The 16,499-nt window shown below is 41.3% G+C and overlaps 1 protein-coding gene across 1 annotated transcript in view; it reads right to left on the minus strand.

Annotated features, from left to right (window-relative positions):
• Positions 1–7,632, minus strand: part of Tspan13 (tetraspanin 13) — a 36,811-nt gene extending 29,179 nt beyond the window's left edge. Inside the window, exon 1 of the mRNA XM_013024058.1 lies at positions 7,364–7,632. Within this exon, the coding sequence (XP_012879512.1) occupies positions 7,364–7,426 (63 nt within the window). The 5' untranslated portion in view covers positions 7,427–7,632. The remainder of the gene's footprint in view (positions 1–7,363) is intronic.
• Positions 7,633–16,499: the final 8,867 nt, after the last annotated feature.

Here is a 16,499-nt window from a genome sequence, read left to right on the forward strand (position 1 = left end):
AAAAAGCCAGAAGTGGAGTTGTGGCTCAAGTGGTAGAGTGAGGGACAGCACCCAGGCCCAGAGTTCAGGACCTATGACTGGCAAAAAAAAAAAAGAGTGTCCTCTGGAAGAAATTCAAGATTCTGCAAAGAGCCCATTTTCGGTGACCAACTGAATTCATTCAGTAGTTTAAATGACAGAGCAATAACACCACAAATCTAATCACATATTGAAATATTAAAGTAAGATAGTTTGAAAGACGATTTTGAGAAACGGCAGGTTTGAAAGATGATTTCAAGAAACGGTAGGAGTCATCATTTGAAAGCAAGTGAAATAAGTAGATTTTGCTTTGGCTGAATACTGAACTGTTTTTCAGCTGATTGGGGAGTTGAAGCTGAACAGAATCATAAGTTTTTCTAGCATTCTAATGACTAGACCAAGAGTCAATAAAATAAAAAAAGTAGCATTAAATTTAAAATTTATAAACCTCAACATATACCACATCTCAGCCATTTTTCCTTGCAACTGAAAGACATATTTTTATTCAAAGGAAACTCCTGCCTTCTGGAAGCCTGTTGATTTAATAATCTCTAGCATATTCAGAATCCTAACAGCTTGAAAACCTTTCCATCACAGCAGGCTAGTTTGTAACTCAAAGTTGGAAACAATTCAACATTTTCCACCCAAAACTATAGCAACTTAATTTTGTTTCTGTAACAAATCCAAAGAAGTTATAGACACAATTTCCCTCACTACAACCCCAAGAGTAAAGAATGGAAAATATCACCCGTTTATAAATAAACTAAAGATCAAACAAAAAATACATAGAATTGTAAGTTTTCTTCATAACCCCAGTATCTTTCTCCTCAGAAATTATATGGGCATATTTTTTATGGGAAAGTTCTAGCATCTTTGTTAGTATTGGGGTTTGAAATGAGTCTTGCACATACTAGACACTCTATCATTTAAGCCATGGTTCAGGTCCAGCCCTTTTTTACTTTGAGGATTTGTTGCTATTACTGTTTTTCACATAGGGAACAAAACCTGGTGGGACCAGCCTTGGATTATAATCCTCCTACCTGTGCCTCCAGTATATTCATTGAGATAGGGTCTTGCTCATTTTTCATCCCCATGGATGAAAAGAAGGACCTTCTTGTTAAAAATAGCTTGGGATTCGTAGCATGGTAAAGGAATAAGGACACCAACTCAAAAGGAACTGGGCAAAGTTTACTTCTGCAGAGGTGCCATCAGCCAAACCTGGCAAGTTAGTTCACAAAGCAGGCAGCCTGCTTTCTTCTTATCTGGGGAGGCCTTGCAGACATGACTGAGTTCTGGCTACAGTCTACAAAAGGATGTTGCTTAATTAACAGGATGTAACTAACATTTAAGGAGCTTCTAACAGGATGTCTTAAACATGGTACAGCAGAACAGGGAAAGTATGTAACTAAAATGCAATTAACAAGGGTCAAACTACCTAACCAAAGTAGGAACTTTTTAGAAAAACAATTCTCAGGAAATTAAGAGAATGGAAGCAAACAAACTACCTTGATAAAAAAAAAAAAAAGGAGCTTTTATCACCACATTCTGATCTCCACCTCCTGAGTTAGCTGGGAGTACAGGTGTGAGACACCACACAGGCAACTTTTTATCCACTATAAAATACATCTCAATTTCATTTTAAAATGTAAATCAATGAATATGAGGGTATGAATAAGGTGGCTTGAACTCAAGATCTGTGATCTTGTTTAGCTTTTATTTATTTGTTTATTTTTTGCAGTCCTGGGGGCTTGAACTCTGGGCCTGGGTGCTTTCCCTGAGATCTTCAGCTCAAGGCAAGTGCTCTACCACTTAAGCCACAGTGCCACATCTGATTTTCTGAGGTAAGTCTCACAGACTTTTCTGCCTGGGCTGGCTTTGAACCACTATCCTCGGATGTCAGCTTCCTGAATAGCTAGGATTACAGGCGTGAACCACTGGTACCCAGCTCTTGTTTAGCTTTTTTGCTCAAGGCTGGCATACTATAACTTGGGCCACAGCTCCACTTACAGCTTTTTGCTGGTTAACTGGAGGTAAGAATCTCAGACTTCTCTACTTGGACTAACTTACACTAAAATCCTCAGATCTGAGTCTTCTGAGTAGCTATGAAAACAGGCATGAGCCATGGGCCCAGTTGACATTAATAAAAACTAATGTACTCTCAATATTGCATAAGGATTTTTCTCAAAGTTACAGTAGGGAAAATACACATGCACACAAACACACACACACACACACCCCAAAAAAGGAAAAACATGTAAGAGAAAACTTGGATTCTAGATGAACACTAACGAAACAGAACTAAAATTTCTGGAATATTCTCACTCATTCTAAGACCACAAATTATTTTCTACCCTTACTTTCTTAGTTAAGACTCCGATATATTTTATCCATGTATTCACACATACCCTAGCAGTACAATTCCTTAATATCTCAGTACTGTAACTATTTTTCTGGTAATTATTTTTCACTCTTTTTCTGTATTTAACAAAGTCATCTATCTACTCAAACACAGCTCTCTGGTTAAGCACAGGGAACTGTATTACAAAGCTTCAAGGTAGGACTGAATGATATAATAAAGGATGTAATCAATGCAATGTAGGAGTGGGATATAATTCAGTGGTAGAACATTTGTAATGGCCCTGGGTTCAAGCTTCAACACTAGAAAAATTCCCAAGCTTCAAAATGTTTCAAAATTTAATATACATTTCATGTCTCAACAAATCACTAGGTATTCTTTGAAGTTTCTATTTGTGAACATATTCTCAATCTTAAACATTCATGTAATTAATATATAGTATTATATATACATTCATTTTAACACGCTATTGAAAATAAATCAACTTTCCAAACTAATATTAATTCATAATTATAACCCAAGTATTACCGCTATTTCCAAACTCCTCAAATTCAATCATTCCTTGCTGCTTTCTAACCAACAAAAAATTTCCCCGGTCTTACATTGCATGGCACCTACAATCTAATTCACCACTTTATTTCTCCAACTAACTCATGTCTCACTGTGCAAGTATTTTCCTTAGTCTGTGTTTATTTCCCATAGTTCTCTAAATAGAGTGTACACAATAGACAAATGTTTATTGATTGAACTCAGCTCTTGAGATCATCTGGAGAAAAAAGGTGGTAAATAAACAGACTTCATAGAAACCAAGGGACTTTCAAGAGCTTTTTGGTTTGCAGTATTTCCAAACTGAAAATAGAAAGGGGTCCACGATAGGCATGCAACCAGTATTTACAGACAAGTGTGATTTTACTTATTATCTTTAAATAGAAAGTTCTGAAGCAAGTCATCCTCTCCACTTACAATACCAGGAGCTGAAATTCAGTTAAGAGATTGTAGCTTCTAAGATGGACACTGTTGGCTCACACCTGTTGTCCTAGCAACCCTTGATCTGAGGATCTGGTTTGAAGCTAATCTAAGCAGAAAAGTTCATGAGACTCTCATCTCCAATTAATCACCTAAAAGTCACAAGTGGAGATGTGACTCAAATCTTGAGTGAAAAAGCTAAGACATAGCATGCAAACACTGAGTTCAAGTCCAAGTACTAGCATGCACCATGCCCGTACACTCACACACACAGTCTGTAGCTTTCCTCTTTTCTCCTTACATTTACAAATTGTATATATACTATACACTTAATTAAGGTTATGCCAGGTGCCAGTAGCTCACGCCTATAATCCTAGCTATTTAGGTGGCTGAGATCTAAGGATTTTGGTTCGAAGCCAGCCCTTGCAGGAAAGTCCGTGAGACTCTAATCTCCAATTAATCATCAGAAAACCAGAAGTGGCACTGTGGCTCAAAGTGGTAGAGTGCTAGTCTTGAGCAGAAAAAGCTCAGGGACAGCGCCCAGCTCCTGAATTCAAGCCCCACAACCAACAACAAAAATAAATAAAGCAGAAATAAAATTAAGGTTATTCTGCACTGAGGATCTCCATAATTTAAAAAAGCAAGTAGGAAATAGAGCTGTGGCTCAAAATGGTAAGAGTTAGCCTTGATCAAAAACACCCAGGCCCTGAGTTCAAGCTCCACTACTGACCAAAAAAAAAAAATAGACAAAAACAACCAATACCTCAGCCTAGTCACCAAACTCCTAGAACACACATGGAAGGTGCCTTTTACCTTGTATAAGCACAATGCTTTCTGGATAATCCTGAATACAAACCAAATCTCAAGTTTATTAGACCACCTGAGGAGGTAACATGGCTTGGCTGGTAGAATCCTAAACTCCTCAAAATGCTCCAACACAACAGTAATGAGGTGGACAGCACTCCTGGCCTCTACACCCCACTCCCAAGTACAACTCAGGTCCTACCACTTTGAGATGGCTTCAAACGTAACCCTGAGCATCCTTCAGAGGCACTGACAGAGAAAAATACAAACTACAAAGTAGGTTTGTTCTTCTTGCCCAACACACACATATACACAGACATGCGCACACGCACGCACACTTTTTTTCCACGATAAAATGTGGAAGGAAGCCAAGAGCCAGTGGCTCATAGGAGTAATCTTAGCTACTCCGAAGGTTTAGATATGAGAATTGCAGTTCGAAGTCAACCCCAGAAGGAAAAGTTGTGACACGCTTATCTCCAATTAACCAGCAAAAAGCTGTGGCTTACGTGGTACAGTACAGCCTTAAGTGAAAAAAACTAAAGGAAAACCACACAGGTCCTGAATTCAAGCCCCAATACTGGCATTAAAAAAAAATCCAGGTCGGTTTTTTGGTTGTTGTTGTTTTTAAACAGGCTCACACCTATAATCCAAGCTATTCAGAGGGCTGAAATCTGAAGATCACAGTTCAAAGCCAGCCCAGACAGGAAAGTCTGCAAGACTCTTTTTGTTTTGTTTTTTTTGTTGGTCACGAGCCTGAACTCTGGGCCTAGGCACTGTCCCTCAGCTCTTCAGCTCAAGGCTAGCACTCTACCATTCGAGCCACAGTGCCACTTCTGGCTTTTTCTGTTTATGTGGTGCTCAGGAATCGAACCCAGAGCCTCATGCATGCAAGGCAAACACTTTACCACTGAGCCACTTTCCCAGCCCCTGCAAGACTCTTATCTACAAGTTACTACCAGAAAACCAGAAGTGGAGCTGTTGCTTAAAGTGGTAGAGCACTGGCCTTAAGCAAAAGAACCTCAGGGACAGTGACCAGGCCAAGTTGAAGCCCCATGACCAACAAAAATTAAAAGAGTCACTCCTATTTAATATCTAGATTAAGTTTTGCCTGTTATTCATCTCTTTAAACTGCTGAACTAATTATTTAGCCTATTTACAATGTATACAAAAAGATAGGCACTAAATTATTTTAATAAATGACCCTTTGTCGAAAATTCCTAGGATTTTAAAGAGCTATTTTTGTAGTCCCATGAACTTCCAATTAGTTATATTTTACTGCAGAGCTATTAAAATCAATAGAATATACTTTGAGGGCCAATAATTTAGAATAGAAATTAAAGTCAATGGGTACCTTTAAAATCAACCTGCTTTCTCCTTGCTTTTGTGAAATTTGTAAATACAGTATAAATAACATATCTTGAAAGCAACAGCACTTGGTTTGAAAATAACTTGCTTTTTAAAAAGCCATACACATTGCACATTCATCTACAAAGACTCTTTGGCCAAGTAAGTACGCAAAGCAGCCTCTTTATTGTGTGTAAGCAGACAATGTAAGATTAAGTGTCTGGTGGACAGATAACTAAATCATTGACAGAAGAGACAGAAGAAAAAAAAAGCAGAAATCAGGGAACAAAATAGAGAAAATATAAAGCCCCAAGCAGATCATTTGTGCTACTAAAATACTTGATCAGCGTTTACTTAATAAACAATGAGATAAGTAAGCATGCTAAAGGTAAAGCAGGTGAATTCTGATCTGGAACTTGACACCCATCTGCAATTACAAGAAGCTGTACCACCAAGTGTTCTATCATTAGCAGCCCTGTTGACAACATTCCTACTCACTGGCCAGAAAAGAACTCGTTTCTATCCTGCTTCCCCCCCCCCCCCCACCATACACACATACACACTAATGGTAAAATGACCCAGTGTCTGCCTCCCTGTGTTGGAGACCTCAAGGCATCCTTCTATTCCAAGCCTGTAACCTAAGCTTGTATAGATGGCCTAACTCTGCTAATGCAAGGGAACTGGAACTGGATTTGTTTTCAGGGTGGGTGGGGGCTGCAAAACACCAGGTATATTTATAGAACGGAGCAAGAACAGGATGGAGGGACGATGACAGAAGAGGAAGTTTCTTCTCAGTAGAAGCAGCCTGTAGAAAGATCTGGATTCAACAGCATAGGTTCTCCTCATGCACACCAGCTACAAAACTTATTAAAAACCTTTTGTGTGTGTGTCTTTTCTCTTACGTGTCATACTTAGACAACCCCCTTGCTTCCTATAGGGATCAAAATGACGAACAAACGTCGCCTGTGGAAAACCTGGGGATGTCGCAGGCATTCAATAAACATTAGCTCCTTCCTCCTCCCATTCACCTAGAATTGTGTCTCAAAAACAGAAAAATCACCATCTGCAGCGTTAAAACTTAAAAGAGGTCAAAGTGGGTTCGTACGGGGTGGGAGGGAGAATGAGAACGTGGGTGGAGGCTCGGTTTAAAATGGAGTTGGGATCTTGATCACGGGGGGGTGGGTGTTGAGAGCGAGGGGGGGACCATGGGGAAAGCATCAAGTGTGCGTAAAACTGGCGATCGCAATCCACAGAGACACAAAAACACATCCCTTTATGTAAGCAGGCGACGAAACTTCGGAAGCTGCGGGTGTCCTGAGAACCCGACTCGCTAGCGTCCATTCACATTGCACGAGCTCGCGGAGCTAACCGAGAGGCTGAGCACCCCGGCCATAGATAGGCTGCTGCCTCGTCAATTTCAGATCTCGCTAGGTTGAAGAAAAGCGGGGGGGGTGGACTGTGCTCAAACCTCGGGCAGCCATCCCGCCTCCAAATCCGCTCCAGATGGGACCGGAGCGGCAGAAGGGATGGGATGGAAAAATGGGAAGGTCTGGATTAGATGGGAAGGGATGGGGGGAGGAGGAGGGGGACCGACGGTGGGTGAGGGGCGGGGTGGAGCACGGAGGCCGGACGAGGCTAGCCAGCGAGAAAAGACCCCGGCTTCACAAAGACGCGAAAGGAAGAGACTGCGCCAGGCCCGCACCGCCAGCTCCAGGCGCGGACACCGACGCGAGGCCCGGGGCGCGCAGGGCGTGAGCAGACGGGAAGGGGGCGCGGGGCGCGGGGGGCGCGGGGCGAGCCAGCCTGACCGCACGCAGAGAACCCAGGGTGCCCCGCAGGTGCGGAGCCCCCCACCCAGCCCCGCCCCGGGCTCACCGTGTACAGCAGGTTGAGCGCGCACAGGCAGTTCTTGGAGCACGCGAAGCCCCCGCAAACCATCTTGGTGACTGGTTGCCGGCAAGCTTAGGTACAATTCGATTCCGGGGAGCTTCGCAGGCAGCGGCTCGGTCCGGTCCTTCAGGGCCTGGCTGGGGAGGGGCAGAAGCGCCGGCGCCGGTGGGAGGCTTGGGGGGGGGGAGGGTCTGCAGTGCGCGGCGCGCCCGCGGCGGCTCCGACCCGCTCGGGAACCTGCGGCCGCCGCAGCTCCAGCCCAGCCGCCAGCCCCGCCCAGCCACCCGCCTCTCCCCGCGCGCTGATTGGTCGCTGCCAGGGAACAAAGGTAGGAATATGCAAATCAATGCGCTGAGCGAGCGGGGATCCGGGAAAGGCGGGGTGGTGCTGAGCTCGGGGGAGGGGCGGGTGCTGGCGGACGGAGAGCCCCGGGTCAGAGCTGGTGACAGTGACCTGGGTCACTTCCCCAGGAGCCCGTGAGAGGGCGGGGCTCCACGGAGAGGAGGTCCACGCTGGCAGCAAGAACTATGACAGCACCTCTCGAGTCTCGGCCTGGGCGGATGACGTGGCACCATTTTGAATGAGATTTCAAAATTAAGCACCTGGCATTGCTTGAATGAAAGAAGGAAGGAAGGAAAAGAAAGAGAATGAAAAGCAAGAATGGAGTAGAAGCAAATGGAAGGGGGAAAGTGAGCTTAGGAATAAATGGAACCCACTAATGTAATTCTAACTCCTCTGTACATCACCTTTATAATAACTATTAAAAAAAGAATAAAACATAGGTAAGGAACGTGGCCCATAATTGTGACCTGGGTCAGGTCAAGAAAGACTTGCTCTTTGGAGGTTTGCTAGATAATAATTTTTTTAAAAAAAATTATAAATACATGCTTGCAAAAGAAGAGAGTGATTATTTTTGTGATCAAGTCTTGAGTTTCAATAAACTTATGTCTGCACAAATAAGACCTGTGAAGACCTTTAATATGATATGAAAAATACATCCAGTACTTTTTTTTGTGTGTAGAACCTGCCTAGTAGGGTAAAGACTCAAGAACTGCCAGATAAAGATACAACTTTAAAAAACAAAATGAAAACCTGATATGCCCCTGACATTAATAAAGGGTTGGTTAAATCAGTACCTCTGCCAATAAAATATTTTCATAAAAAGATTTTTAAGTTTCTAATACTTACATGGAAACTAAGTTAAATTAATGCAAATACTAAATGTGTTTAACAAAATGGTGTTTTAAACAAGCTAATTAAAATAATTGGTCTTCTTTAACTATTACCCCCTTCCCCAACCTCACCACGCCAACAAGGCCTAATTGGTTCTTATGTCATCTACATTGGCTTTTTATGTACACCCAGAAATATTCCAGAAGTTAATCTTAATTCTAAACAATAGTTAGATACATGGGATTTCCTTTATTTTATCTTTTTTTTGAGCCAGATGTTGCTGGGCTCCAGTGGCACATGCCTATAATCCTAGCAACACAGGAGGCTGAGATCTGAAGGTTGCAGTTGGAAGCCTGCCTGGGCAGGAAAGTCCATGAGACTCTTATCTCCAATTAACCAGAAAAAAGCTGGAAGTAGAGCTGTAGCTCAAGGGGTAGCCTTTAGCACAAAAGCTTAGGCCCAGAGTTCCAGCCTGATGACTGGCAAAAAAATAAATAAAATATAAATAAAGCCAGGTGTTTACTAAAGAAGAGGGGTTGACAGGACATCTCTAAGCCACCTACATCAGAAACCTAACTAAGGGGTAGACCACTTCCTTTGGGTAAATAACAACATCAGTCTCAATTTACCTTTTATATCTACTTTATGACCCACAATTAAACGTTAGGAAAGACTTGGAGACCAAGAAAAGATGCAGTTCAAAAGAAGGTTTTCTTGAGGGATGGGGTAGAACAATGGGAGAGGTGACATTGATCAAGATGCATTGAACACATAAACTGACATGTTGAATTGAAATCTTTTTGTTCAACTACTTGAAGATAATAAGAGAAAAAGAAAGGTCTTCTAACAATTGGGGAGATTGCTAAACCTTCTTCACCTCCCCTCTTCTTTCTCCCCCCCACCACCACCTTTCCCTCCTTCTTATTCTCCTCCTCTCTCACCTCCTTTTTCTTTGTCTTTGAGTATATTTTTTGAGCCAGGATGAAGGAAAATTCTTGTACATTAGTCCAGATCTTCAAAGTCCAGATGCCAAGACTGGTTTAGATGTGCAAAGATTAATTGAAAGAAATGACTGAGAGAGGGTAGAGAGAGAGCCATAGGAGGCTGGAAGAGCAAAGTGACCACAATGTAAATGTGATATCTGTGAGAGGGCAGGGGGAGGCAAGAAAGGGGAAGGGAAGAAGGAAGAAAAGTTCTAAGGCTGTGCACTTTAAAGGTTTGACAAAGGCTGCCAGGCTTTGAAAATGGTTTAGTGTAACCCTCCCCATTTGTGTGCTGGAAGTTTATCCCTGTTGTTAGTTATTAAGAAGATGAAACTTCATCAGTCCACGCCCTTTGAGAGGCGATTAGGATTATGTAAGTTTATTGTGCTAAAGTTCCATGATTAGATCCTGATAGTTTTACAGAATGAGAGTAGAGAGGGCTGGGGAGGTGGCTTATTGGTAGAGCGCTTGCCATGCATGCATGAGGCCCTGGGTTCGATTCCCCAGCACCACATAAGCAAAAAGAAAAAAAGTCGGAAGTGGCACTGTGACTTAAGTGGCAGAGTGCTAGCCTTGAGCTGAAGAGCTGAGGGACAGCGCCCAGGCCCAGAGTTCAGGCCCCACGACCAGAAACCCCCCTTCCCCCCCAAAAAAAGAAAGAGAGTAGAAAGACCAAGAGATGCAGATACAGCTGAGCATGCTCCGTCCCTTGTCATGTGACAATGCCAGGTGATGATACTCTGTGTTGCCAAGGGACTTGGCAGCAAGCAGACCTTCACCAGATGCAGTCTCTTCACTTGGACCTCCACTTCATGAGCCAAAATAAACCTCATTTTGTTCTGTTATATTGTGCTAGTGGCAATAGAAATAGACTAATAAAAGTCCAACAGAAAGTCTCTGGGCCAAACCCAGAAATCCTGCACACCTCCCTGCAATGAGCCTGCTTTCTGGTTGGCACAAATCACAGGCTGAAACATCACAGGCTGAAATGGATTTCAGAGCATAGCACTGGGCTAGCTATGGTTACAGTTCCCAGAATGATTCTGATAATTGCAATATCTTGAAGAAGAAGAAAAAAAGATTCAGATTACATTTGTCCCTTTCATCATACAAATGTCTTTTATCTAGTGATATTTCAAATCTGTAACCCTCATCATTTCATTAGGGAAGCAAATTCTAACATTAGGTAACCCATTTCAGATTTTCACAATTCTTATTTAAAAGTTCTTTCTTAGTTTGGTTTTCATTTGACATCATCTCTCTTTTTTAAAAATCTTACTTTATTATTTGGCTTACAGTCAACATTTCTTTTAAATGACTCTGCATTAGGCCCCATATGTCCTAATAAAAAATTTCTCCTAAACTCTTACAGTTCTACTATTAAAGAGTATACCAAATAATTTCTAGGCTCCTCAGATATAAGAATATGAAATTAGAGCAGGATGCTGGTGGCTCATGCCTGTAATCCTAGCTATTTGGGAGGCTAAGATCTGAGGGTCACGGTTCAAAGCCAGCCCTGGCAGTAAGGTCCATGAAACTATTAACTCCATTAACCTCTGAGAAACAGCTGGAGATGGCACTGTGGCTCAAGTGGTAGAATGCTACCCTTGAGCCAAAGAAACTCAGGGAGAGCACCCAGGCCCTGCATTTAAGGACTGGCACGCACGTGCACGCGAGCACACACACACACACACACACACACAGAAAGAGAGAGACACACAGACAGAGACAGAGAAGAATGTGAAGTTAGAAAAGAATTATTCATACATACACAAATTATAGTAACATAAAATATCAGTAAATTTCAAAGTGTTTCACCCATAGTCTAAGATACTATAAGTACCAATGTAGTATTTCCTTAGCCAATAAAACATACAGTCATGATATGCAGCATACCTTGAGCTACGTAACTTGAGGGTATGATGGAATTGGGAAAGATGGCAGAGAAGGATGGAAGAAGTAACATTGATTAAGATGCATTGTGCTCATAAGCAGACTAAATGAAATGAAACTTTGTACAAAGACTTAAAATTTAAAAAATAGGAGAGAGGGGAGGGAGGGGGTAACAGGGAGAAAAAGGAGAGGGTGACACTGTTCAATGAGAAATTACTCATTACCTGACGCATGTAGCTATGACCCCTCTGTACATCACCTTTACAATAAAGGTTTTTAAACAAATTTTAAAACCCAACTATTGCTATTAGTCTTTAAATATCATTAAATATTAGTCTTTAAATGTCATCAGTTTTATGTGGACTTGATATATTTAAATGATTTCTAATGACAAATAGATTTTTATTATGAATAGTTTGGGATCATTTATTCTTCTGTCAACTAAACAAAGGGGAGAATGTGGGACTTTCTTTTGTAATGCCTGAGAAACTTTCAGATGGGGAAGTACCAGCCGGAGTGTTCTTGTCCAGCACCGAAACAAAGGAACTAAGCACAGCAGTGTTCTTCCATGCTATCTATCTCCTGTTGTGTTTGCTCTGGGATCCTCTTTTCTTTAATGTCTTGCCAGACTTGAACAATTAAATGAAGCACATTTCTACAATAATATTCCATCTCCCTTTTGCGATACAGGATGTTTCACTTTTCCTGCCAGAGCAATTCGAACCAGAATTCAATTAAAACAAAACAAACAAAAAAACAAAAATATTTTGCTTCTAACTACAAATTAAATGGAAATGTCTCCTATCTTTCTAATTTTTTGTACTTTACTAACCATTTGTCATGTGTAAATGGTTCTTCACCCCCATCATGTCAGTAGATCTAAATCATACTAAGTCATATGACTATCTTGCAATAATGATATTGACACTAACATCTCAGTTTTGAATTTCTATAAGTAAGTTTGCTTTGTTTTTGTTTGGGTTGTTTTCCCCCCAACTAGTATGGGACCTTGAACTCTGGGTCCTGTGCTGGGTTCCTTGCATATGGATGGTACTTTACCATGTGAACCATGCCTTCAGCCAAGCTTTTTGCTGGTTAAAAGTTCTGAGGACTTTTTTTTTGCCCAGGGTTGTCTTCAAATGTTGTAACAATGTTTAAAAAGAAATGTAACCCTCTGTTCCTCACCTTTACAAGAGAGAGAGAGAGAAAAATCTTCCTGCTCTCAGCCTCCTGGGTAGCTAAGATTACAGTATTAGGCCCTAGGGCCTGGCTAAGTGAGCATTGTTTAGTGGCTTTCTTGACTACTGCAGCCTTATATCCAACTTTAGGACCCAAGGGCAAATCTAGCTTCACAAAAGACACAGCAATGCACCCACTGACTACCTGGCTTTAAGAGGGAAAATCAGCTTTATTGACAGACAAGTGTACATTACTTTCTACCTATTCTCATATCCACAACCCTCCTTTCCAGCTCACTTTTCCCTCTTCATACAAATAATGTATCGGTGAGAGTATCATTTAGAATGGATTGAGGATATTTTTAGTATTAATATCACATCTAAAGAACTTTCTGCAAATCTGCCCTCTTTAGACTCTGAAGCCTGAGTCTGTTTATTTCCAATTTGAGTATTGCAGATTAGTGTTTACTGTATTCATTTCCTTAAAGCTACTTCAACAAGTGGTTGTTTTTTTTTTCTCTTCTATCTGAGAGCTAATAATACCATCTTAGTTCACATATATCAGAAAGTAATCATTAAGAAAACATGGAATTTGGGTAGTGGCTCAGGTCTGTACTCCTAGCTATTCAGGAGACTGAGATCTAAGGATCTCAGTTCTGAGCCAGTGTAGGCAGAAAAGCCCGCGAGACTCTTATCTCTAATTAACTAGCAAAAAGCCAAAAGTGGAGCAAGCCCTGGCTCACTAGTGGAAACACACTAGCCTTGAGCAAAAAGGCTAAGGGATAGGGCCTGTAGGCTCTGAATCCAAGCCTCAGTATTGGCACACGCACACAACAAGCCAAAAACAAAGAGTAAAGAGTGATGAAGCTTGGCAGTTCAACTGATTTAAATAAGTTTTGCTTAGGTTTGGAAAGATGGAAGTAAGTATGAAATTTATTAAGGGTGACTAAAAGCTTCTAAATTTCATAAGACGGTACCGTTCTCTGTCTTATTTATGAACAGATTCTGAGTTCTAAAAGTGAAACTGATACATACTGATTGAGCTGTGGTACACTGGAACCAACTCAAATACCTATCACCAGGAGAATCATATAACTAAATCATGGTATGTTCACTTAATGAAAACTTGACTAATATGAGAAATGAACAAAATATAACCATCTCAATAATATTTTGGTTTCTTACATAGAATTGAATCCAAGAAATGAGAAATACAAATACAAAAAATGTATATTGTATGATTCCATTAATATAATGGTACACACACAGACACACACATGTGTACATGTGCATACAAGTACTGGGGCTTGAACTCAGAGCATAGGCGCTGTCCTTTAGCTTTTTGTGCTCAAGGCTGGTACTCTCCTGCTTGAGCCACAGCCCTGCTTGTGGCTTTGATAGTGTGTGTGTGTGTGTGTGTGTGTGTGTGTGTGTGTGTGTGTGTGTGTGTGTGTCTAATTGAAGATAAGTAATGATCTTTCTTTCCCAGGCTGGCTTGGAATCATGATCCTCAGAACTTAGCCTCCTGAGTAGTTAGGATTACAGACATGAGTCCTCAGCATCCCAGTTACCAAAAGCATGCTTTTTTTGTTGTTGTTGTTGTTAGTCATGGACCTTGAACTCTGGGCCTGAGCACTATTCCTCAGCTCTTCAGCTCAAGGCTAGTGCTCTACCACCTGAGCCACTGTGCCACTTCTAGTTTTCTGAGTGGTTTATTGGATATAAGAGTCCCACAGACTTTCCTACCCAGGCTGGCTTTGAACCACCACCCATAGATCTCAGCCTCCTGAGTAGCTAGGATTATAGGTGTGAGCCACTGGCACCTGGCAAAACATAACATTTTAACAGCAGTTTTTAAGGACAAAACTACAAATACAAGTAGGGATTAGTAAAGTCGGAAGAGTAATGATATTAGCAGGGCAGGAATACAGAAATAATGACTGGGAAGGACTAGAGGACAATCCTGGCGAGGGGAAAGGGAAGGGGAAGAGACAGAAATATACCTAGAATCTAGATCCTAGATGGCCACCTTGTTATTAAGCAGTAAAGGGGGGTGGGGTGGGGGAATGGAGTGCCAGTGGTTTATACCTGTAATTCTAGCTACTCAGGAAGCTGAGATCTGAGGAACATGCTTTAAAGCCTGTGTAGGCAAGAAAGTCTATGAGACTTTTATCTCCAATTAATCACCAAAAACCAGAACTGGAGCTGTGGCTCAAGTGGTAGAACGTTACATGTGCCCACGCACGCGCGCCCACACACGCGCACACACACACACACACACACACAAACACACACACACACACACACACGAGTGGGAGAGGGATAAGTATTTACAGACTAATATACCAACGTTCTGGATTTTAGATGACATAAATTGTGCTATTAGTAAAGCCATCTGTGTGACTTGGTAAGCAGGCTTTTCTTTAGAACAGTACCTGTTTATTAGGAATGTAGCTGAACAGGTGACCTTCAGCACTCACTTCAAAGGGCTACTGCTCAAAGTGCCAATTCCGTTTTCATGGTATTTTTGGCAAAGTCTACCAGTGCAATCTAGGGCAAGGAGACATCATTTTGAGAAATAAAAGTATGTCAGTGTTAAGTCACTTCCTGTTTATACAACTTCAAATATACTGGAACTCATTGTTAAGTATTTTCCAAAAATAAAGTGTAGGGTAAAAATTTGAAGGCCTTTTACACCAAAAATATTTTCATTTTGTCTGTCCTTTCCGATTTGATTGAGGTTAAAAAATAAAAGGCATTTTATTTGCTATTGAAAAGTCCATAGACATTCTAATTCCTGATCTTTGTATGTGATTGTTTTGTGTTTTTATTTTTTGGGGGGGAGGGAGGTTGGGGGAGTTGTTTTGTTTTATTTGTTGTTGTTGTTGTTTTGTGTCAGAACTAGGGCTTGCACTCAAGTCTTCAAATGCACACCATTGGCTTTCTTGCTCCTGGCTGGCACTCTTAACACAAGAACCACAACTCTACTTCCACCTTTTTTGCTGGCTAATTGGAGATGGAATCTCAAGGAATTGTCTGCCTGCCTTGCTTCAAAATAATCTCCTTTAGGTCTCTACCTCCTGAGTAGCTACAATTACAGACATGAGTCACCAGCCCAGGCTAACAATTCATTTCCACCAGATCAATGTGGTAGAAGTGGTTGGGTGACCTCAGAGGGAAGTCCTAAGAAGTCTTGGGAGTTTCTACATGACCACTTGGCAGAAAGAGAAATGTAACAAGAGGTTATAGCAGAGTCAGCAACTTCAATTAATTGGGATGGACATACCTGTTTACAAACTTCACAAACCTTGGACTATCCTTGCCTTTTTAGAATCCCTCTCCAGGCTTTAGAAGAAACCTATTTATATACTTTTTTTCCCCTTCCTGTCTTCCACCATCAGGTCTATGTCTTATTTCAAAGTAGAATTGTTACCATGGCTCTGCAAGTAAAATCTCAGGTTTATGTTTCCTTCCATTTACTCTCTAACATAGAACATTCAAAAATAAATCATGACCTGATTGTCCAACCATCCTCAATACTTTTTTCCATTTAAAAATTCCTTTAATATGATTTAAAAGTTTTTCAAAACCTAGTCCATACTAGCTTTCAAACTAACTCTTCCTCTGTAATCCAATCACACCAAAATATTTCTAATTTCCTGATACTCTTTTCAATGTGGGCCTATCTAACTCCTAAGTCTGGAGTAGGCACCACATTAAGAGATGGTAGACTGCACGCATGCACACACACACTGGTACTGGGGCTTGAACTCAGGGCCTGAATCCTGTCTGTTCTTTAGCTTTTTCACTCAAGGCTATATCACTCTACCTCTTGAGGCCCAGCTCCACTTCTGGCTTTTTGTTGATTAATTGGAGATACTAGTCTCATGGACT

The sequence above is a fragment of the Dipodomys ordii genome, unplaced genomic scaffold (genome assembly GCF_000151885.1).
Source record: "Dipodomys ordii isolate 6190 unplaced genomic scaffold, Dord_2.0 Scaffold72, whole genome shotgun sequence".
Taxonomy (NCBI): domain Eukaryota; kingdom Metazoa; phylum Chordata; class Mammalia; order Rodentia; family Heteromyidae; genus Dipodomys; species Dipodomys ordii.